The 25697-nt window shown below is 40.9% G+C and overlaps 1 protein-coding gene across 1 annotated transcript in view; it reads right to left on the bottom strand.

Annotated features, from left to right (window-relative positions):
* Positions 1 to 25697, bottom strand: part of LOC122686232 (contactin-associated protein-like 3) — a 226773-nt gene that overhangs the window by 59357 nt on the left and 141719 nt on the right. Inside the window, exons 11-13 of the mRNA XM_043891408.1 lie at positions 20026 to 20132; positions 16732 to 16851; positions 1401 to 1598 (exon numbers count right to left, since the gene is read on the bottom strand). Of these exons, the coding sequence (XP_043747343.1) occupies positions 1401 to 1598; positions 16732 to 16851; positions 20026 to 20132 (425 nt within the window). The remainder of the gene's footprint in view (positions 1 to 1400; positions 1599 to 16731; positions 16852 to 20025; positions 20133 to 25697) is intronic.

The following is a 25697-nucleotide window of genomic DNA, read 5'->3' as shown; positions in this document are numbered from 1 at the left end:
GTGAATTTGTTTAAATTAAATTTGTGCTAAAAATTCTCCAGCAGCAGCATATAAGAAATGCAAATAACTTGTGCATGTATATTTAATAAAGTCCTTTATTTTGCTTCTTTAGTAGGTGTTTATCAAGTTTATAAGTCTTTTCTCTTTCCATCTTTTCCCCTAGCCTCAATTAAATATGCATTTACATACCTGTTGGTGGTGGTGGTGGTGCTATTTTACGTATTTATATCGAAGGGCTAACAATTGAGTAACCACATGTGAATAGACACTGGCCTCTCGGGTGGGACTCCTTTGGCAATCTGGGTCACGTCCAGATTCTGGACGAGACCATCTGCTTCTGTGTATGAGTTTGCTCCTGGGTTCACTGCGTGGCTTGGTTTTATGGCTTTGTTAGTGGTTGGTTTCAAGGCTACTCTGTCTTTGCCTGTTTTCCCTGGTTAGAGAACCCATGAACAATACTCTCCTGGAGGCAGCTTTCTCATTCTTCTGGGAACATACAATTTTAGTTCAGTGATCTATTTGGCAATAGATCTAATTAGCAATCTAGTTAGCAACTAACAGTAAGCACTAAACCTGCTATAGCACTAACTATAGATTCAATAAACCAGAGAGATGCAAATAAGCAGCATTTACTTCATGCCATTTATAGGATGGTGCAATTAGGCTCTAGCAGAATTAGTGCCTTGGCCCTGAAGACTCAGAAAAAATGATTTCCTAAGTCCCATAGCTGCTGAGTGACAAGCCTGAACTGTGAGGACCTGCCTAGCACTCTCTACTCATTCCAATCCCCAGATGCCGGATCAGAGGAGCGGCAGGCCAGCCTCCAGAAAACCAAGTAGTTGCATGCTTCACGCAGGCAGGCTGCACATTCCAACAAAATGAGGTATTTCAAAGGAAGAAAATAGAAAATCAAAAATAAAATTTTTCAAAAGAAGAAAAGATACGGAAAATAAACTGCTAGAACTTAATGTGTGAAAGAACTGGTGATGCCAACATTTTTCCCTACTTTATAATTAGCCAAGACACTAATCACACTCAGCGTAGGAAAAAGGATCTCACCAAATAATCACCTCCAGATAAGTAAGCCATGTTTTTGTTAGCAATGCTTCCCAAGATACCAAAGGATTGAGACGTCCCTGCTTTTTATGGCAGATGAGGACGGAGCCTCCAGGGGCCTCTTTAAGAGGCTTTTACTGCTCAGTTGCCCAGTTGAGTCTGGGGATGGGAGGGAACTTCAGATCATTTATGGCTTTGGGCAAAGATTTTGGTCTTTGCTCCAAGAAAAAGTATCTCAGATTATGACCTGGGTGCTATAGGCACAGATTCTCATGCATCTGTGGCAAGCCATTGCGACCTGTGGGGACAATAGCTCATGATGTCTAATTACTCTGATTACTCACCTTGGGGAGTTGAAAGCCTTGACTTCTTGCAGTGGAAAGTCAGCTCCTGCTGGCAGTTGTCCGCATAGTCAATGATGGTCTGGAGCTGGTCCATGCTGGCCGTGTACTTGAAGAACACTGGATGGGGGCTTTCTCCACTCAAGCTTTTGACCCTGACCAAGTGGGAGCCGTTGTGTTGCACTGAGGTCCACGCAGTGTCTGGTGGGCAGAAGAGGGGTGGGAGAAAGCAAGGAGGCCGTAATGAGGGTGGAACCCTTAAATGTAAATACGGAAAGCAGAGCATCTTTTATCTGAACTAAGTTTTCTTTTATTTTTTTGTAGTCATCAGATCTCTTTGCAATTAGAATCAATGAGTGGAATTCTCAACACGTTTAACAGGAGGGATTTTCTTTATTGAAATTTTCACTACCCATTATAGGCAACATTGTCAGGTGGCCAATTTTTAAAATTCTATGTTATAATACTCAAAGTTATAAATAGAACTTTCTGGCCCTAATACTTTTGTTTCCATTACTATAAGGAGAAAGCCAAAAGTTACTGTGTATATATTTATCTTTTTACAAGTATAGTTCTCAACTGAGCATCTTTTCCTCTGATAATCAGAGGAATGTGTAAAAGACATATTTGAGGAATCAGCTGCGAGCATGATCATGCAAAATAACAGAAACTAAATATTTTTGACAAAAATTAACTAACAGTGTGTCAGCAACCTGTTCAATGGACGGCACTAAAAAACACAGTGCCTGGGAATCGACTATTCCTAGCAGTGACCATAGTTACACGAAAGCCTGTTGGAAAATCCTCACATATTTCTGTTACACTGATTACCTACATTTTCAAAGAGATTTAAAAAACAATGCGCACTCCATAATGTTTATAACAGAAGAAAAACAGCTTGACTTCTTTTGTCTTCCCCCCCAATATACATCCCACCATAAATACCTCCCCCAAACATACCTCCCACCATAAATACCTCCCCCAAATACACACCCCACCATAAACACCTCCCCCAAACATACCTCCCACCATAAACATCCCCCCAAACATACCTCCCACCATAAACACCCCCCCAAACATACCTCCCACCATAAACACCTCCCCCAAACATACCTCACACCATAAACACCTCCCCCAAACACACCTCCCACCATAAACACCCCCCCAAACACACCTCCCACCATAAACACCTCCCCCAAACATACCTCCCGCCATAAACACCCCTCCAAACACACCTCCCACCATAAACACCCCCCCAAACACACCTCCCACCATAAACACCCCCCCAAACACACCTCCCACCATAAACACCCCCCCAAACACACCTCCCACCATAAACACCCCCCCAAACACACCTCCCACCATAACCCCCCCCCCAAACACACCTCCCACCATAAACACCTCCCCCAAACACACCTCCCACCATAAACACCTCCCCCAAACACACCTCCCACCATAAACACCCCCCCAAACACACCTCCCACCATAAACACCCCCCCCAACACACCCCCCACCATAAACACCCCCCCAAACACACCTCCCACCATAAACACCTCCCCCAAACACACCTCCCACCATAAACACCTCCCCCAAACATACCTCCAACCATAAACACCTCCCCCCATAAACACCTCCCCCAAACATACCTCCCACCACAAACACCTCCCCCAAACATACCTCCCACCATAAACACTTCCCCAAACATACCTCCCACCATAAACACTTCCCCAAACATACCTCCCACCATAAACACCTCCCCCAAACATACCTTCCACCATAAACACCCCCCCAAACATAGCTCCTACCATAAACACCCCCCCAAACATACCTCCCACCATAAACACCCCCCAAACATACCTCCCACCATAAACACCTCCCCCAAACATACCTCCCACCATAAACACCCCCCCAAACATACTTCCCACCATAAACACCCCCCCAAACATACCTCCCACCATAAACACCTCCCCCAAACATACCTCCCACCATAAACACCCCCCCAAACATACCTCCCACCATAAACACCCCCCCAAACATAGCTCCCACCATAAACACCCCCCCAAACATACCTCCCACCATAACCGTGTAGAAGCTCCCACAGTATAGAGGGCTGTGGCTCAGTGGGTAAAAGGCTGAGTTCAAGCTACCTTAATTCAACTATCTCTATAATGTCATTTAACTTTCTCTGTAATATGTATGTGATAAATGATCAGTCTGCACACAAACTTTCTATATTACAGAGCAGGAAGCAGTCTTATTGAGTTTATATTATTTCTTAATAATTAATACATGAGTATAAGAGCAAAAAATCAAAACAATAATACAAAGAATTCACTTAGGGGTCCCCACAGGTCCCTGTCCCTTTCCTACCCGGGGGATGTGGATCTGGGAAAAACCTAAGAGCTGTGCTGGTGCTCACAAACGCTTAACACATGAAATACATAGAGAGACTCAGGGAAGAGAACCCCAAGGGCCATGGGAAAAACCTTGGTTCAAAGCTTATGGGAAAAAGCATCATAAATATGCAAAACTTAGCAAGAACAGGAACAAACTGTGAGTCAGCATGACCAATGCTGACTCAATTAAAAAAGACTTAATGGATCACCCACCTATCTGCTCACTAGAGGGGGCTGTGAGTGTTCCCATGGCAACTTGAAATCCATAGATTTTGTTTCCTCCTCCTTAATCATGTTTTCACGAGACATTTTACATTTCAACATTTTCCTGGAAAATTACTTAAGTGGGTCTGGTATTATTTTTGGTAATTACCTACTCCCATTCACCCCCAGGGTTTCTTCCATCAAACGAGATGAAGATTCAGGGAGGCGTGCAGAAGACTGTGTTAGGCTTGGGAGTGCATCAGTCCCAGAGCCACTGCGTCATTTATTTTCATGGCTTAGGGCACAAAGAAAAATGATGTGCCTGAATGGTTCATATAGGCTAGTGGTCAGTATGATAGATTTACGGTCTTGCATGGCTAAGGTATCATAATAGAAATCTTTCAAATGGAGAGAAGGGAACAGTTGAAAAGAACCTTAAAACTGCTCTTCTGAAAAATACTTTAAATGACTGCTCTTTCTAGAATTATTATTTAAAAGACCCCAACAATGACACATTATATTTCTCTAATATTCCACAACATATTATTTTCATAGATTTCAAAACCATGAACCTTTGACAAGCCACATAACCTTAATTTTCAAGCACAAGGAGACAGACTAATGAATGAAGTGACCAGCATGATGGAAAAATTGTTGTTCAGTCACTAAGTTGTGTACAACTCTTTTTGACCCCAAGGACTGCAGCATGCTAGGTTCCTCTGTCCACCACTATCTCCTGGAGTTTGCTCAACTTAGCTGTTTGTTATACAAGGTAGTCTGAAGCACAATTTTGGATCTGAAGTAATTAATTTTGGTGGTGGTGGTGGTGGTTTATTCGCTAAGTTGTGCCCGACTCTTGTGACCCCAGGGACTGTAGCCTGCCAGGCTCCTCTGTCCGTGGGGTTCTCCAGGCAAGAATACTGGAGTGGGTTGCCATTTCCTTCTCCAGGGGATCTTCCTGACCCAGGGATCGAACCCTGGTTTCCCGCATTGCAGGCAGACGCTTTACCGACTGAGCTACTTTTTAATTGCGGGCAAATTTAAACACGAATTGTGACCCTTTCAGGACATGCTAATTGAACTCAGTGGGGTCTTCCTCTGCAGGAGCAGGGAGACCATTGGTGGCACCTCGTCAACCATTTTGCTGGGACAAAGGAACCTAGCCAAGTTAATTTGCTGGTTTGGTTTGATATTTCATAATAATCACACTGACTTGCCATATCATACATTATCCTTCAGTTTGATTTATTTTTTCTTTTTGCCAAGTTATATTCACTTTGCAATTGGCAACACTTCTTACACTTTATAATAGACCTCTGGACTATACAAGGAGTCTTTTATAGTAAAACAATCAGTTGTGAAAAAAGAACCAGCTCTTTATTTTACACATTCAGGTAAATATACATTGAAAGCATATCTGCTATACTCATTTCCATTTCTCTGAGACGTAGACATAAAATAAGGCTTCATTATGAAAAATCTGATGCCTTTATAGTTGGTGAGTTCATCGCTCGTGATCTGGAAATTGACCTCAAAGAAAATGAAGGTAAAAATTCCTCCTCCCACAGATGCCTGAGATGAAGTTCAATTTGTGTCCAGTCAGTTCAGTCGCTCAGTCATGTGTGACTCTTTGGGACCCCGTGGACTACAGCATGCCAGGCTTCCCTGTTCATCATCAACTCCCGGAGCTTGCTCAAGCTCAGGTCCAATGAGTTGGTGATGCCATCCAAGCATCTCATCCTCTGTCATTCCCTTCTCCTGCCTTCAATCTTTCCCAGCCATAGGGTCTTTTCCAGTGAGTCAGTTCACTGCATCAAGTGGCCAAAGTACTGAGGTTTCAGCTTCAGCATCAGTCCTCCCAATGAATATTCAGGACTGATTTCCTTTAGGATGGACTGGTTGGATCTCCTTGCAGTCCAAGGGACTCTCAAGAGTCTTCTTCAACACCACAGTTCAAAAGCATCTATTCTTTGGTGCTCAGCTTTCTTTATAGTCCAACTCTCACATCCATACATGACTACTGGAAACACCATAGCTTCAACTAGATGGACCTTTGTTGGCAAAGTAATGTCTCTGCTTTTAAATATGCTGTCTAGGTTTGTCATAGCTTTTCTTCCAATGAGCAAACTCCTTTTCATTTCATGGCTGCAATCACCATCTGCAGTGATTTTGGAGCCCAAGAATATAAAGTCTGTCACTGTTTCCATTGTTTCCCCATCCACTTGCCAGGAAATGATGGAACTGGATGCCATGATCTTAGTTTTTTGAATGTTGAGTTTTAAGCCAGCCTTTTCATTCTCCTCTTTCTCTTTCATCAAGAGGCTCTTTAGTTCCTCTTCACTTTCTGCCATAAGGGCGGTGTCATCTGCATATCTGAGGTTATTGATATTTCTCCTGGCAATCTTGATTCCAGCTTGTGCTTCATCCAGCCCAGCATTTTGCATATGTGTCCAAGAAGAACGTTTTTGGAAATTAAGCCAGCTGCCTTTGTTTCTTCTGATGAGAAGAGGGTACATGTTCTGAGAAGACTGAGAAGGCAAAATGCCAGATGATTTAATTTGTCACATCTATCTCCAGGTAGAGCTAGTTAAGAATGCAAACAGGATGATAAATAAGGATAGACAGATGTAAATACTAGCAGCCATTCCTGAACCCACAAAGATAATCTGAATATTACAATAGAGAAATATCAATAACCTTAGATATGCAGATGATACCACCCAATGGCAGAGAGTGAGGAAGAACTAGAGTCTCTTGATGAACAGAAAGGACAGCAAGAGATCAAACCAATCACTCCTAAAGGAAATCCACCATGAATATTCATTAGAAGGACTGATGCTGAAGCTGAAGCTCCAATACTTTGGTCACCAGATGTGAAGAACAGACTCACTGGGAAAGACCCTGATGCTGGGAAAGACTGAAGGCAGGGGGACAAGGGGATGATGGAGGATGAGATGGTTGCATGGCATTACCAACTCAATAGACATGAATTTGAGCAAACTCAGGGAGATTGTGATGCATAGGGAAGCTTGGCCTGCTGCAGTCCATGGGGTTGCAAAGAGTCAGACACGACTTAGCAACTGAACAAGAACAACAATAGAGACCCAAGACAGCCTTCTCAGAAACTGTGTTACTATACAGAGAGAAATATCATTACAACTAGCTTTCACTTTTTATTCACCTCAACCCTCTTGCCACACAGATAAGGAAATGGAGGTCTAGAAAAACTCACTTGCAAAACTAAATTCATAAACTATGGAATTTAGCCACACATTTCGAAGTAATATGGTGCAAGTCACTGAGCTTTCTGAGTAAACTTAAAGAGTGCTAAGGTCTATAATTTTCCCAGACAGTCTTACTCACCTGAGCCCTCTCCTATATTTGCAATGAAAATAGAACTGGATCCTGGTCATTTATGTGCTCATAAGGCCAATAAAGGCCAAGTCCACTGCTCCAGATGTTCGGAGGGCGTCCTGAGGAAGATGATGGTCAGCTTTCACTTGGCCCTGCCCTAGATTGCAGAGGCCCTGGTCCCTGCCAGGTCATCTGCTTGTCAAAGCTGAGGATAACTGGTGTGTGCATTTTACTGAAGGGAAGTGATGACATCTCCTTAGATGTCTTCTAAAGAGACAGCTGCCAGGCCCTGGGGGGCCCAGAGATGGCATTCATCCTAGCCCCACATCTCAGGTCCCTCCTGATAAATATTTATAGGAGCATCCTCATAAGGGTTGCCTTTCTTGCCATAATTTTGGGGCCTTGAGGCTTTTCTGACTTACTTTAATATTTTGAACACAAGAAGATGCTATAGGATACACCTTGATAGCTTCAACGGAATGTAGCTACCTCACAGCCTTCCTTCTTGGGATTTCAGAGATGATGCTTTCACTTATGAGGTCACGCTGAATGTGTGTCTGCTCACTCATAAGGGCAGACATCTGCTATTTAACAAGAATGGATGTTTACTCAACATGACGGACCTTGTCTTCAGGCAGTACATATACATGCCTGGCCCCATACCCGGAACCTCCTAGGAGCTCAGTTATTGGAAGATGTCAGTGCCTCCCTCTGTGTGTCGGCCCATCATACAGCTCCAGAGCAAACTAATTTTCTCAGAGAGCACATTATATAATTCATTCACAAAATTAGATACAGACAGAGTACAGGGTCATGGTCAATAAGAGATGTGGGTTATAATCTATGGTCTTATTCATTCACTAAGTCATGTCTGCCTCTTTGCAACCCCACGGACTGTAGCCCACCAGCCTCCTCTGTCCAGGGGGCTTTCCAAGCAAGAATACTGGAGTAGGTTGCTATTTTCTTTTCCAGGGAATCTTCTTGACCCAGGGATCGAACTTGCAGCCCCTGCTGTATCTCTTGCATTGCAGGAGGATTCTTTATTGCTGAGCCACAGGGGAGGAATGGTCTTAGAAAAGTAAAAAAAAAATCTCAGAGCCTCCAATTCCATATTTAGTAAATGCTGAAGACCAAGTGCTATTGTTATAGCCACCTTTGAATGCTAAGGCAGTGAACCAGGCATGTTTCTGGCCTAGCTGCTCTCTGAGCATCTATATTTTTATTGTTCATCCAGACCATTCACAATGTCCACCCATAAGGTTGGGGCAGACTGCATGGCTGTCAGAAAAGCAGGAAAATAAGCTTCCCTGAAGCATTTGTCTTTTTACCCTTGGGCACAATGACTGGACCTGCCCCAGAAATTCTGCGTCACCAACCACACCTTGTTGCATGTTTTACGAGCTACCTTTAGAAGTGTCAAGAGGCAGGTCAGAATAACGTCTCCCCAGTGGAGGTAGAAAAGAGTTCTTTCCAGGCAAAAGCCAGTATAAAAGAAATGCAGGTTCACTATGTATGATAATCATCAAAGTGCAGCTTTTCTTTCATTTTCCTTAAAAATTCCAACATTTAAACTTTAAAGAATTTTTTGTAAGAAACACTAGTTCCAAACAAAACTTGCCACATGTAATGAATGCACAATAATGCTATGCTTCCTGCCAACCTCAATTTTCAAGAGCAAAGCAGAGAACAATGAAATCCCAACTCTTTACAAGCAAAGAAAATGTATGTTGCAGCAACTGTGCCTTTACTCATGAAAGAGCTCTCCGGTCTATGCTTACCGCCTCTTTTCGACAAATTTCCAGCAAGCGCTGATATATACTTAAAATAGCAAATGTAGAACTTATGATGTTCATAACGTTGTTAGTGAATTAACATCTATCTCACTCATCTGAAGGTCTATGAGAACAGTTAATTTCCCTTTCATTTCTCACATATAGCTTAGTGCCTGCAAGTTCATAGTATAAAGTGTGTGTGATTGAATGAATGCATGAACTGAACGGATAACTGAAAAGGGAGCTGTTTGGATATGCCGACAGGAAGCCTAGAAAAAGAGAGAAGAAAGGAAGAAGATCTATACTAACAAATAAACATTAAACACATAGTGATGTGGGGCTACACCCAGCCTATAGAGGACTTAAAAAAATAGCTTGGCAGAATCCCCTCTCTTTACTGCTTACATCTCTTATAAGCGTTCTTATATTAATAAATCTACTTCTCACCCTCCAGAAACAGCTTGTGTTGTGTGTAAGACAACTGGACTGACTGCCCTTTGCTAAACCACCGTGCTGGGGACCTGACACAATTTCTGACACAGGAAACTGGCTGTTGAAGAAACACAACTGCAGATATTTTAACCTCAAACTCCTAATTTATAACCTCCTTTCACCTTTGGTAACCACAATTTTCTTTCCCATGTCTGTGAGTCTATTTATATTTTGTACATAAGTTCATTTGTATCATTTTTTAGATTCAAAATATACATACTACAAACCTAGACAGTGTATTAAAAAGCAGAGACATTACTTTTCCAACAAAGGTCTGGACAGTCAAAGCTATGGTTTTACCAGTGGTCATGTACAGATGTGAGAGCTGGACCATAAAGAAGGCTGAGCACTGAAGAAGTGATGCTTTTGAACTGTGGTGCTGGAGAAGACTCTTGAGAGTCCTTTGGACAGCAAGATCAAACCAGTCAATCCTAAAGGAAATCAGCCCTGAATATTCATTGGAAAGACTGATGCTGAAGCTCCAATACTCTGGCCACCTAAAGTAAAGAACCGACTCATTGGAAAAGACCCTGATGCTGGGAAAGATTGAGGGCAGGAGGAGAAGGGAAAGACACAGGATGAGATGGTTGGATGGCATCATCAACTCAATGGACATGAGTTTGAGCAAACTCCAGGAGATAGTGAAGGACAGGGAAGCCTGGCGTACTGCAGTCCATGGGTTTGCAAAAAGTTGGACACAACTAGGCAACTGAACCAACAACAAAATACACACTATTACCATATATAAAATAGATAATCAACAAGGACCTACTATACAACACAGGGAACTATATTCAATATTTTGTAATAACCTATAAGCAGAAAAAATCTGAAAAAATAGATACATTTGTCAGTTCTACTAAATCATTTTGCAGTACACCTGAAATTAACACAACGTGTAATCAACTGTGTCTCAATAAGAAAAGAAACACAGCTGCTTGGTTTGCATGAAGGTGATAATAATGAGCAAAAAGTGCTGCATTACTAACTGGTTAGTCAATAAATTAAGATCTGAAGGGGGAATGGTCAGGGAGGCAACAGACCCAGTCCTCAGCTTGTTCATTAAGCCTCCAGGGATTCTTATGGACCAGAAGTTGAGCCACTGCTCTGACTGTAACCTATTTGCTTCCAGCAACAATCGTTCTCACAGTGCGCTATCTGAGACCCGGCTTCTGAGCCTCATGACTGTGATGTTATAACAGCAAACAACTACCTGGGGCTTCTCTGGTGGCTTGGTTTGTAAAGAATCCGTCTGCCATGTGGGAGATAAAGGTTCGAGCCCTGCACTGGGAAGAGCCGCTGGAGAAGCAATGGCTACCCACTCCAGTGTTCCTGTCTGGAGAATCCCATGGACAGAGGAGCCGGGAGGGCTACAGTCATGGGGTCAAAGCGAGTTAGACCGACTGAGCGACTAATGCTAACACCCTGCGTACAGTATGGACACAAACATCTCCATCTCAGTGGGGAGAGATACTGACCTTCCTCATCTTGTCATCCAAGAAATTATGTTCTGTTCCTTCTGTTAGGAAGGGAATAAACCCATCAACAAATTTCACAAGCAGTCCATTCAAAATAGTTTCATTTTTTGTCTTGTTTTGGATGTCTCAGTACTAAAGGTTCTAAAAAAGACTTGCAGAGTGTCTTTTTGTAGGACTTTTTGTAGGTCCTAGGACTACATTTCTGAAGGCTATTACCAAGGATTTAATTTTAATCATTGGTTTAGAATTTTGTTTTGGTTATATTTTTCAAAGTGTTAGTACTTGTTTTTTTGAATAATTAAAGAATGTTTAATTGTCCACAGGCACTGCAGCCTTATGGAGAAGGAGAAATTATTATAGTGTAAATATTTTCAGGTTGGAAGAACAGAATCAGGACCCTAAGATCATTCCTCTATCAATACAAAGACTTTGAGGGAAACTCACATGACCCCTGGATCAGTAAGAACTACTTAGCTATGTGTGTGTGTGTGGCAGTAGTGTCCAACTCTCTGTGATCCCATGGACTGTAGCCCACCAGGCTCCTCTGTCCAAGGGATTCTCCAGGCAAGAATATTGGAGTGGGTTGCCACTTTCTACTCCAGGGGATTTTCCAGACCCAGGGATCTAACCCAAGTCTCCTGCATTGGCAGGCAGGTTCTTTACCACTGAGCTATAACCCTGGCTCGTTCCTTAGGTTTTCTCCAGGACCCATCTGGATTTTTAAATTTTTCAGTTAAATATTTTGTTGCCTAGCTGTTGGAGGCAGTCACTGGTCATTTGGCCTGCATGTCTTCAGCACTCTGCTTTCTTTACGGCTTTGAGTTTTATAAAAATCCTTGGCATTTAATATTATTTGGAAATCTTCACTGAAATATTTAACTCCTGCACTCCATCTCCATGATCCATTTGATGCTCCACCTTAATTGCAATTATAGAACCCTTAGAACATTAATCTTTTCATGTAAAACAAGACTATACTAATTTCAGGAGTTTTAGATAAGAGTTAGGAAACCACAAACTTCACTAAAAAACTTAATTATGCAAAAGTCTTAGTGAAGCAATAATTTGGACTTAATGTTTGTTTATTTGCAATGTAAGATAAAGGCATAGTTACTAAGTATGCTTTAATAATAGACATTTACATATCAATGTAAATCATTAAATTATTATCAATTATTTTCATGAACACACACACAACACACACACCTTAGAGCTCTTAAAACTTTCCAAGATTAAGTTAGAGTAATTAGAAAATATTTACTTTAGAGAACTAATGTCTTAGACTTTATCTTAATACATCTGAACAATTCTTGTTGCATTTTAACAAACCATAGCCACAAGGATTCAGTGATGGATCAGGCAACCTACATTAATAGGAACAACATAATAATTGCTTGGACTGTGAAATGAATAGCGGCACCAAAATTTTACATCTCCATTAGCTTTATTTCTCCATTGTGTGGTGCCCTTTACTCCCTTTCCATTTTAATTTTTTGAAGATAGAGGAGGCTGTGCTCACTGAAATCAAAGCTCCTCAGCTTCACGACAGTGGTTTCTAAACCCGTGTGCAAATAAGCATCTCTGGGCTGGGCTGTGTTCAGTCATGTCTGACTCTTTGTGACCCCGTGGACTGTAGCCTCCCAGGCTCCTCTGTCTATGGGATTCTCCAGCCAAGAATACTGGAGTGAACTGCCATGCCCTCCTCTAGGGGATCGTCCCGACCCAGGGATCAAACCCACATCTCTTCTGTCTCCTGCCTTGGCAGGCCGGTTCTCTAGCCTACTGCCACCTGGGAAGCCCTGAGCATCTGTAGAGAAGCTTACTAATAACAACACAGCCTTTCCTGGATGCTGCCACAGGGTCCTTCTGCAGAAAGCAGAGCTCCCCTAGGGGGACAAACATGTAGGGACCTGGAAAAGCCTCAGCCTGCTGGACAGTGTCCACTAGTGACAGTAAAGCAAATGAGAGCCGGCCGGTCAGGCTGACTTGTAAAGTCACAGTCCAAACTATATTTTTAAAGGTTTGTATTGCCAAGGATATTATAACCACCCAGTAGGCTTTAAGAAGATATATTACACTTGTTTTAATAAACAAGAGATCCCTACTATCTAATCAAATGACCAACAGGCAAACCAAACTTCACATGCTCACAACTGGAATCCTGGTCTTCCATTAAAACATGGTCCTTCCCAAGAATTCTCCATCTCCATAAACAATAACTGCACCTTCCTTCCAAACACGGGAGCCCTGCCTGTTGCCTCTCTTTCTCTGTCCACATCCGGTCCAGTGGTTCGAAAGCAATCTTTCTCTCCTCCTCCTCTCTCTTACCCTGCTCCCCACCATCACCACCATCTTGGCTAAATTACTAGAGCAAAGTCCTAACTGGTCTCCTTGCCTCGCCTTGGTGCACCATGATGGTTAAAGGTCCTAACTGTGTGGAATCTGGACCAGCCCCTTTCCAGCCACATGACTTGAGGGAAGGCCACATCCTGGTCCTCCTGCCCGGGCCGGTCCCACAGGCCAGGCTCCCTGTGGCTGGAGGCCTCCTGCCCTCGCCTCCCCCCTCCCCCGAAGGCTCCACCTCCTGTCTCAGTGCTGCTGCTTTGATGTGATAAGTGCAGATGTCAACTTTCCAACTGAGTCCTTTCCTGATCTATTTAAAACTGTAACCCGTCCTTCTGCGGTCTGTGCCCCATTCCCCGCTTTGTTCTGCTTCACAGCAACCACTGCCTTATAACGTGCCATGTATTTGATTTGCTTCTGTCAAGGGTTTGGCTCCCCACCCAAAAAAGCGCCCCCGCCCATGGGAGGGAGGTGTTCAGATTCACAGTCTGTTATGACCCCAGCTGTGTCGGCTCAGGGCAGGCGCTGAGTACACGTGTTCAATGTTGTCAGACGTTTTCTTGCAACTTTTAAGTTTTGTGCCTTAACTTGGACATTTCTTCACATCACCCTGGGAAAGGGAATGATTCATGTCCTTGGCAGACAGTTTTCAAGGCCATCATGTATATAAATTAATCAAGATGGGTAATCAGTAGATTTTACCTTTTCCCTCCCTTATTCAGAGGTTCTTCCTTATCTCTAGGGTAAGAAAAACATGCTTATATATCATCAAGTATTATCCTAAGTTAATTGAAATCAAAAGCTGAGCATCTGTTCTTACTGTCCCTTTGCATTTTGATAACTATTCTCGTCTACGGTGGTAGGACCTAGGTTCACTCTGAAGAGGTAACAGCAATGGCAGGGAATCAAAATGTATCAGATATTGCAGCAATCAGTATCAAAACAGAACACCTTTGAGATAGTTACACATTCCAAATGCGCTTTAGAAATATGCACAACGAAAGCTTCATGGCAAAGCTTAGATCATGTGTTCACTATGATGATTAAAATGTTTTTCTTCTATTACAACCATAAACTGGAGAAGATCAGGCAATCAGCTCTCAGTTATTCTTCTTGGCAGACATAAACTTGACCTCAGCCTTACCAAGCCTGCCAACAGTTAATTATCAACAAATACCTTTGAAACTTTACTCACCTGGGAACATGCTATTTGGGATTATTTCCACCTTTCTATGATTCTTAGAATTTTTCAGTGTATATGGAACTCTGGTCATAGGGTTAACCCAACATAATATATATGAAAATCTTTAACATGCCCTAGACTTTTGTGATAATTAAGAACCTAATTGATATAAAGGAAATGTATTATTGGGATGCTATCTTCTTTATTTAGCTTTCTTTGTTCTTGGCATTCACTTGAGTCATGGTAATGAAAGCAAATCAAAGCAGAAATTGAATCACTTGAAGGTTATAAACCACTGGAGTCCAGTATATCTAGAAAGGTCCCCTGGGCCGTTTCCCTACATATTTCACTGATCACATATCTTTCAGTAAAAGTAAGTTGATGTATTCAACTCTATCATCACACTGCAATATTCTGGTCAGTATTTATGATAAAATATTTGCCCAAAAGCCCCAAACAGCCATACTCACACCAGTGTAATGCCCTGGAAGTTCCTGCATCTTCTGTAACAACTTCGGGGGTGGTTTTGGGACTGGAATACATATTTGACTGAATTTAGATCAGATCACATATTAACCACTGCCAAAAATGCTTAGATCTTTTTCATGTGTGAAATGACAATAGGTATTGGTATAGAAACCACATTAGGATTGCAAGCTATTCACAAACCATCATTATAGGTTTACCCATAAATAATTTCCTCCTTGTGAGATCTGCAACCCTTCCCGAGTGATGTGGAGCCATAACAACAGGGAAACCAAACTATAACTAATTTATAGTTACATAAGAACCATCTATAGTTGGTTTTTTTCTGATAATTATCTCAGAATTTGCACTCAAATTCTGTGGTTGTTGAAGTATCTGTTAGGGCTACACTGCTACAGTAACAGAAAGTTTTCTAAAGGACATTTGTCCTCTTTATTGGGCAAACCTTATATGAGCATGGAGAAAAATTTATGGGTACAGACACATACAGATACAGGTAGAGAAGAGGTATGAAAAATTTGTATCAGTTTCATCAGGGCAGTTGTCAATCAAGTTTTGGTCTTTGCGCTCCTATACATTTGGCAGAGAGCTTAAATTAAAAAGTTTTAAAGAATTAAAGGCGTCATAAACACTATGTAATACACAAGTCCTTTAACACATATTAACAATCAGGTTTTTAAGGAAGATGAAATAGTGTTTATATAGTTGCACGTGAATAGTATTATTAGATGAAGTATATACACTTGGTGTGTGTGTTAGTCCTCAGCCACGTCTGACTTTTTGTGACCCCATGGACTGTAGCCCTTCAGGCTCCTCTGTCCAGGGAATTTTCCAGGCAAGAAGACTGGAGTGGGTTGCCATTTCCTAATCCAGGGGATCTTCCTGACCCAGGGACTGAACCCAGGTCTCTTGTGTCTCCTGCATTGGCAGGTGGATTCTTCACCACCGTGCCACCTGGGAAGTCCATATACACTTTAGAAACATTTATTATTCCCTAGATAAACTCAGGGCTTCCCAGATGGCGCTAGTGGTAAAGAATCTGCCTGCCAACCCAGGAGACATAAGAGATGCAGGTTCAACCCCTGGGTCCAGAAGATCCCCTGGAGGAGGACATGACAACTCATTCCAGTATTCTTGCCTAGAGAATCCCACGGACAGAGGAGCCTGGTGGGCTACAGTCCGTAGGGTCACAAGGAGTCAGACAGGACTGAAGCGACTTAGCATGCATGCACGCAGATGAACTCACCTGATTACAGATTCAAAGGGATATAAATGGATATTTTCATAAATTTAAGAAGTGAACATTCTCCTAAGACTTTCGCACTTATTGTCATGAACTAGGAAATAAAGTTTACCCTTTTTGTTGTAGATTAATAAACAGTAATTTATTGCTAATTTTTGCATAAAGAAAGAGCATTTCCAGGAAAATAATGACATAACTTTTAATTACCACCTCTTAACTATTTTAGAACATTACGTTTAATACTTCTTAGCAATCATATTACAATTACAATCAAAATGCACATTGAGTAAAGCTGCCACTCGGTAAACTGCTTACTGCACCTGGGTTTTCCTACACAGCAAGTGTTCACATGAGTTTGTCATTAAAAAAGCTTATTAGCATACCTGTCATGTTGCAATATACCAGGGATGGTTCCAGAGGGCCACTTCCATCTGAGTCGATATAATAGAGCCCTGAAGAGTTTCCTCTGTGCCAGTGGGCTTCGCACGACTGCTCGTAGAGAGCTGCAGAGGACAGAGGTCTCAGACAGGAGCAACAGTGGGACGAATCCCTCCACGTTGCTAATTAAGTGATACTTTCCCCAGTGACACTCACTCTGCCTTGCTCTCAGGGACGTTTTCTCTAGAGGAGTATTTCCTGTTTCACTCGGGCAGCATAAAGATTCTCAGGCACAGAGTGAAAGGCTTTAGGAAGTATCACTATGGGACACGTGGATCTGAATACTTACGCTCTGGAAACACAGAATTCCTGTCAAAATCAGGGTAACTGGATTGACTCTAGTCTAATTCTTTGCTGTTTCAGAATATCTAAGAATCTGAAATGCATTGGCTTAATATCCCTAAATGATCTGTTATTATATAATAATCATGCTGTTTTTTAAAAATTACTCAGTAATTATATTCTTTGTTTACTTAAGACAATTTCCACATGAAATGCATTTTTTTCAATGAAATGGATTTCACAAATCAGCAGCTCTACTTCATTGCATTTTTAAAGTTCATTTTGAAAAGAAGCTTCCTGAAATGCTTTGGAAATGATTATTCAAGAAAATCAAAATTCAAAGAAATATATATGAAAAGTCTCTTTGTAGTTTCAATTTATCCTAATTCATAAATGAATTTTCTATGTATACAATGAATGTTTTACAAGGCAAGTGATTAGCATCTGCATATGATGAACTCAATTAATATTCAGCATGCATTTAAATGAATGATCAATCGAGTAACAGCTCTCTTGCGCATCACCCTTTGCCTTGACAGGAAAAACCCTTTGAAAACCTGAAAAGCTGCTAATGGCTGCTGGGAGGGAAGTGTGGCGCTAATTCTGGCACAGAGTTGGACTGGATCTTTAAGTCAGCTCTAAGGATCAAACCTGGCATCCACACAGAAAGACTCAGGTGGTAATTAGACAAGATCCACAAACTAGAGTGATCCTAGGAGGATATGGCTTTATGCCATACTATAATGACTGGATTATCTACATTCCTAACTTTGCCTATTTCAAATAATCAAGAAAAGTCCTGGGAGAAGTTTAGGGGTTCTTGTTCTCTCATCTCAAAGAACAAGAATAAGAAGGGAATGCTTTTTGTCCAGAGATTCTATAAAGGAAAAAATCCTTTTATTAAATAGGGCCAAGTTTCAAATGTATCAAGTTAGACTGCCCCCAAATCAATGGCATGGTTACCATCATTTACACTGGTGGACACAGAGACACTGATGGAAAAGCAATATGGACTGCTTTTCCACCATGCTTGCATTTCGGCCACTCACGTTGAGATTTCTATCATATATACACATGATTATACCACCTAGGAAAGTGTCCAGAGGGATACACATAGATTGATAACAGTGTCTGTGTTGTGTTGGGGCTGGAATTGCCTAGGAAAACAAGAGTAGTGGAGGAATGACTTAGGAGAAAACTTGCTTTAAACAAGAACATACACTTGTACTAATTGTGTACTTAGACTCCAAAATAATGGTCTTGTGTTCACTTACATTGATTTGGTAATATCTCATCTTCATGTGACTGATCAATTGCAGAATTCCAAGAAAGTCAATTCAATTATTAGACTAAATCATGGGCCACAAACAGAAAACCTTACATATGTGTAAGAGAATGTATAATATATATAAAATACATAATATATATCTGCTCGTTTTAAATCTTTATGCTTAGAGTTGTTTGGAATGATGTTTAGATCACAGTTAATGATAGCATTTAGCCATCACTCCTTAATCATTAATATTCAGTTGGTATCTGCTTCATATAAGTATGATGGAGAACACTCTAAGAAAGAGATTACCCTATTCCAAACTGTGACTCAGCCAAATCACTCAGCTTCAGGTTTCCCAGATGTCTGGGTCCTTTCAAATAAAGAGTTACCCTGGCAAATTCTTACTTGGCACTAGTATAGCAAATTGAGTCGCAGGTAGGATTGCCCTGGCTGAACTTGTTTAGGGGATATTTAGGGCATGAATCATCTCCCTTTGTCTTCCTCTGCAGAACCTTCAGTGGTAGGGGCTCAGGGTTCTCACCCCAATGCCTGCCTCCCTGGGATTCACTTCCCAAAAGGACAAATTTATGTCAATCCAGTTTCTGCCTTTCTTCCATATGTGGAAATAAAATTAAATAATTCACAGGGAAGAGTTCTTAACAGTGCAATATATTCTCCCAGTAGGAGGGACTGATGTGGTGAGATGAGTGAATTTTCATATCATTCTGTCTCTCTCTAAAGACCAACAGGGAGGGGTGCTATGAGAGAAGGGTTTCAGAAGGGTCAGTAATGAAAAAGAAATAAGGAAAACAATAAAACAAAAGCTTAAACAACAGCCAATAATTAGAAAACCAAGGACATTTCAGGGCTTTCTGTCATAAGTTGCTTGTAGATAATGGATTAGTCGTCCATAAAGATTTGTTAGCTTTAAAGATGAAAGAATAATTCTTCAGAAACGAGCCTGATGTTCTAAACTAAAGAAACACCAATAAGAGGTGATTGAGAGTGTGACATTGGAAAAAAAAAAAAAGAGAGAGAGAGTGTGACATTGGGTAAAAAACTTAGCTTCTCAAGTGCAAAATATAGATAACTGGACATTTATCTCCTAGAGTTGTTTCAAGGATTAAAAGAGTTGAAATAAGCAGAGAGCTAGAATTACGCAAGTACGTGGTAAGTTCCAGGATATTAACCATCATCATCACCGCCACCAACACCACCACCATCATCATCAAGGAACATCAAGATTGCAAAGGGACCTGAGTGTTCACCTGGCTTCTCACTGATACTGAGAAACCCAGCCAGGGCAGCTTCCACCCTGCACTTCTGAGATTCTTCCTGCTTAATTTTATAAACATTGTTTATAAAACATGAACTCTAGATTTTATTTTTACTTTTGACTATATTTTATTTTCTTATCCTTATTTTCTTTCACCTACCATATTTTCCGTCCTGGGATCCACGTATTTCTGTAAGCTGCCTTACCACTCATATGAAATAATGCAAAATAAAAAGTATAAGAGGTAAAAAGTAAATTAAATAAATCAGACAAAAATTGTCTAAAGTAGTTATTTTTGTTGTTACTTTCTAGCACAGAGTTGCACAGACATGCACATACACACAACACACAAAATAATGGAAAGGAAACAGCCACATGGAACCTTGGACACAGGAGTGCGAGGCTTACGGGAGTGGCAAGTGGCGCCCGTGTAACCGGTGTGTGCGCAGTCGCAGGAGAAGGTGCTCCAGGACTGGGAACATTCACCCCCGTGTTCACAGTAGCTGGGCAGACACCTAGGGGAAGCAGACACGGCACTATTTCTCACAGTCGGTCGTGATAAATTATATCTTGAAATGTAATCAAAGATTGATAGCAACAGTGAATTGACCAGAAAAACTTAACATGGACAACACTTGCTGGGTCTATCATCGAAATTTCCAAACGTAATATCAATTACAGACTAAAAAATCCATTAGATGCTACCAACTGTCACGTATTTGTGACAGGCAAATTTTCTACACATCTCATTATATCAGAAAACGTGTTTGCTTTTTCACAAATAAGGCAAGATTAATTTCATACATGGCTAAGGATATAAATTGCCTGCAGTGGCCACAAATAGCACATTTTCTGTCCTTGCTTCCATGCCCTTGCAGTGTGACCTATAGGTACTTCCATCAAAGGTATAGCTTACCTCTCCATCTTGAATCTGGGTGGGGCATGTGACCTGCTTGGATCAATGAGGCATTAGCAAGCTGACCCAGCAGAGGCTAGAAAAGGGCTTGGGCAATGGGCTTTCTCTCTCGCTGAGTTTTGAACCCTGAAAGCACAGCCACATGAAGGAACCTGGGCTGGTTCATATGGTCCAGTCACTCCGGTGGGTTCAAAACCACAGGACAAGCGACTGGGAGGATTGTAAGTCTTGCAGCTGTCAGCTGAACCCTCCGGCAACCACAGATGCAGGAGAGAGCCCACAGCAAATACAGAATTGTGAGATAAACAAACAGCTGCCGTTTGGGGCTAGTAAGTTTTAAAGATAATCTATTGTGCAGCCAAAGCTAGCTGGTGTATTATGTATACCACACTGTAATATATTGCCATGTTGACTTAGTACATAAGAAACCATTTTAAAGAGATGGAAAGAAGGCAGGAAAACGGAGACACTTCTTTTATCCATGTAGTATCACAGTGCCAGGGATTCTGCATGTCATCTACTTTAGTCAGACTGAGGATGCCCTCAGGAATTAGACACCACTTATGACTGAGGGCTTTATTTTTATTTTTCCCCACATAATTGAATAAACCACAAAATCACTCAGGTAAACCAAATAACCGCTTACGTCTCATGGACACTATTACATCTCACTTATCAAAATCAAAGGTAGGATTTTAAGGTTTGTTTATAAGATTAAAATTTTAATTGTAAGAAGGTTATTTAATTTTTCATTATCAAAAATAAATGCTATCCTCAAAGTAATAGCAAATTGAATTAAAAAATGTATAAAAACATATACAACATAATCAAGTAGAATTTATTGCAAGTATGAAGGCTGCTCCAAAATCTGAAAAAAATAATTTGAAAATTAATGCAATCTATTACACAAATAAGCTAAAGAAGAAAAACTATAAGTTCACATCAATAGATGCAGAAAAAGTATTTGACAAACTCTAACACCAATTCATGATAAAAAACAAAACAAAAACAATGACAACAAAACACCTAGGGAAACTAGTAATAGAGAGCAATTTCATCAACTTGATTAAAAAAAACCTTTCCAAACCCTAGAGCAACATCATATTATTGGAGACAAACAAGATGCTTTCTTCTAAGTGTAGGAGCAAAACAAAGATCTGCTCTCGCCACTCTGATTCAAACATCATGCTGGAAGTCTTAGCTGATGCAATCAGACAAAAAAAGGAATAAAAGATATGTAGACTGGGAAGGAAGAAATTAAACTATCTTTGTTCACAGATGATACTATTTTCTATGGAGAAATTCTGAAATAATAAAAAAAAAACTTCTGAAACTAGTAAGTGATGAGAGCAAAGCTGCAGGATTATTTCTTATAAAGGAACAACGAACTGAAATCTAGAATAAAAAACAGAGCACTTACATTAGCACTATCAAAAAATAGAATACTTAGACACAAACATAACAAGACACAGATCTATATGAGAAAAACTATAAGATTTTGATGAACAAAAATAATCTAAATAAGTGGGGATATTCCATGTTCATGGAGAGTAAGGTTCAAAATTGTCAAGATTTCAGATATTCCCAATTTGATCTATAGAGGAATCTTGATCAAAATCACTGCATGTAATTTTGTGGATGTCAACAAACATCTAAAGTTTATATGTAAAAGAAAAAGATCCAAGAGAATATTAAAAATGAAAAAGATCAAAGAACTAACATTACCCAACTTCAAGACTTGTTATAAAGCTACGGAAATCAAGGCCATGTGGCACTGGCAAAGAGCAAACAGGCTGATGGCACAGCTAGAAGGCCCAGAAACAGTTACACGAACATAACCCACTCGTCTTCAACAAAGATGCAAAGGCGATTCACTGAAGGAAGGACAACTTTTCCAACAAATACGGCTGAAACAACTGGGCCTCCACATGCAAAAAAAATAATATAAACACAGGTTTTACATCCTTCACAGCAATGAACTCAGACTAGATCTCAGAATTTTTAAATGCAAAACCATTAAGCTCTCAGAATAGAACATAGGAGAAAATCTAGGTGACCTTGGTTTGGCAATGACTTTTCAGATACAGTCCACAAAAGAAAAAAATGGTAATTTGCACTTCAGTAAAATTAAAAAAATATTTTCTATGAATTACACAAAGAGAATGAAAAGATTAGCTATAAACTAATAGGTAACTTTTGTAAAACATATATCTAACAAAGATTGGGGTATAAAATACAGGAGGAACTGGAGAAAGAAACGGCAACCCACTACAATATTCTTGTCTTGAAAATCCCATGGACAGAGGAGTCTGGCAGGCTATACAGTCCATGGGTTTGCAAGAATCTGATACGACAGCAACTGAGCACGCCACGCACACACTTAAAATTCAGCAATAAGAACACAACCAATTAAAAACTTGGGCAAAAGATCTGAATAGACACCTGACTAAAGAAGGTACCAAGACTGCAAATAAAAATACAGAAAGATCTCCAGCATCACATGTCAGTAGAGAAATGCAAATTAAAGCAATGAGATAACACTACAGACTTGTTAGGAAAGCAAAAGTCCAAAACTCTGGCAGCACCAAATATCGGCAGGGATGAGGACAGCGGGAGCGCTCATCCATTGCTGGTGGGAGTGCAAAATGACACAGCCACTCTGTAAGGCAGTTTGACAGTATTTCACAAACTCAACATCTTCTTACTATATGATCCAGTAATTGCGCTCCCTCGTATTTACTCAGATGAGCTGAAAACCTACTTCCATACAAAAACCTGCACGTAAATGTTTATAGTAGCTTTGCTAACTCTGAAAACCTGGAAGGAACCAAGATGTGCTTCAGGTGAATGGATAAACTTGTGGTATATGATATTGTTTAGCACTAAAAACAAATGAGCTGTCCAGTCACTAAACACCTGGAAGAACCTTAAATTCATGTTATTAAATGAAAGGCTATGTATGGAGCACATGATTCCCATACATGACATCCTGGAATTGGCACAACTATGAAGAGAGTAAAATGATCAGTGATTTCAAGGCCGGAGGTTGGGAAAAGGGAGGGATGATTGAATAGATGATGCATGTAAGATTTTTAGGGCAGTGAAACTACTATACATGATACCATAATGGTGAAGACATAACAGTATGCATTTGGAAAACCTCATAGAACTGTCTAACACAAAGAATGAACTATAATGTAAATCAGTGTGTATGTGAAAGTCACTCAGTCGTGTCCGACTCTTTGCGACTCCATGGACCATAGGCCATGGAATTCTCCAGGCCAGAATACTGGAACGGTAGCCTTTCCCTTCTCCAGGGGATCTTCCCAAACCAGGAACTGAACCCAGGTCTCCCGCATTGCAGGTGGATTCTTTACTAGCTGGGAAGCCCATGTAAAGTAGGGACTTTGGTTAACAAGAATGTATCAGTATCAGTTCATCAATTCTAATAAGTGTACAACACTGATGCAAGATGTTAAAAATACAGAAGCTGTGTGCAGGGAGGCTGGAAAAAAGAGATAGAGGAGAACTCTCTATACTTTCTGCAAGCCTAAAAGTGCTCTAAAAAAATTCTGTGTATTAATTAAAAATGTTCATTGTAAGGGACTCAATCAATACAGGCAAGTATATGAAATTTACTCAAAAAAAAAAAAAGTGTGTGTATGCTTAGTCGCTCAGTCATGTCTGACTCTTTCGCAACCCCACGGACTGTAGCCCACCAGGCTCCTCTGTCCATGGAATTTTTCAGGCAAGAATACTGGAAATGGGTTGCCATTTACTTCTCCAGGGGATCTTCCCGAACCCTGGGATCCAATCTGGGTCTCCTGCATTGCAGGTGGATTCTTTACCACTGAGCCACCAGGGAAGCCCTTATCCACAGCTTGACAGTCAGCAAATTACAATAAGTGTTACAGAAATGGACAGTCAGGAGCACAGTCACCAAGTATCCGGAGGGGCAGTATTTCAGACAGTGTTCTGCAGATCCTCTGGGGCTGAAGAGGTGGCCTGACCCAAGCTCGGCCCATCCCCTCTGCCCCTCATTTGAACAAAGCAGCTTCTTGCCTTTTTTTTTTTTCTTTTGACAAATTGAAACTCTCTAAAATCTTGCTTCAATAGATTCCACACTTTTTAATAGGATGAAGATGACTCTTCTATGATAAAGAATATTATAGGGTTACCTAAAATTATTTGGGTATAAGATTTTTTCAAAAACAAAATCTTTGAGTTTGTGGTAATTAATTTTCTTTTAAATGTATTATTTATTTAAAAAAAAACAAGATGTATGTTTCACAATTTTGCATTTAGCATCTAGATGGTTAATGTTAGATCAAAAGCAGTGGAACTGGAAAAAGTGACCCCATCAACACAGTCCATGGCTGGGGATGGCAAATGCTTGAGCCTAAGAGGAACCTGATAAGGGCTACGTAGCCTGAGTTACACAACATGAAATCCTAATGGCCAAAACCCAAAGAGTGTAAGGCGCGATCCCTCCTCACTGCTGTCCTTACCCCCCAGCCTCGTCCCGAAGGACAGGGAGCCCTTCCCTGTGAGGTGACAGCAGAACCACAGGAAGGCAGAGTGTCATGAGCACAGGTCCTGAGAGGCTCAGGAAGGTTTTCCAAGCACCCCTTGGACTTCAGACATCTCTGCAGCATTGCAGTGTGCGGAGGAATGCTGCTATGAATTATTAATTCCTGTGCCTGATGGATAGAAGTCATAAAGCTAGCTGCATTTTAATAATAAAGCTCAGCTTCACTTGAGCACATGAGGACTTGCTCGGGGCAGGCCGAGCGGTGGGCAAGGCGCATGGCCGGGCAGTGCACAGCGCCCAAAGAGCCCGGGCGGGGGTGTCTGCTTCGCTGCGCTTTTAAGGGAATCTATTTCATGGTACATTGGACATGCAGTTTGTAGGTATGGACTAAAGGGCTGAGGAAAATGAACATTTTTAGTAATAAGAAGAATGGAGAATAAGGACATGTCTTTAGATGTTAAGCCATAAAAAATTAGAATTAGTGACTATATAGGCCATCCAAAGTGCCAACAGCTATTTTTATATCCACTTACAGAGTTGCCATGAACCTGAATTGTATGGAAAATAGCTTAACACTACAGACGTCTCCATAGATTAGTACATATATCTGAAAATCTTAAAATGTGATGTGGA

The sequence above is a fragment of the Cervus elaphus genome, chromosome 29 (assembly GCF_910594005.1).
Source record: "Cervus elaphus chromosome 29, mCerEla1.1, whole genome shotgun sequence".
NCBI classification, from domain to species: Eukaryota; Metazoa; Chordata; class Mammalia; order Artiodactyla; family Cervidae; genus Cervus; species Cervus elaphus.
The sequence above is the reverse complement of the archived record's forward strand: the minus strand, read 5'-3'. Positions and strand labels throughout refer to the sequence as shown.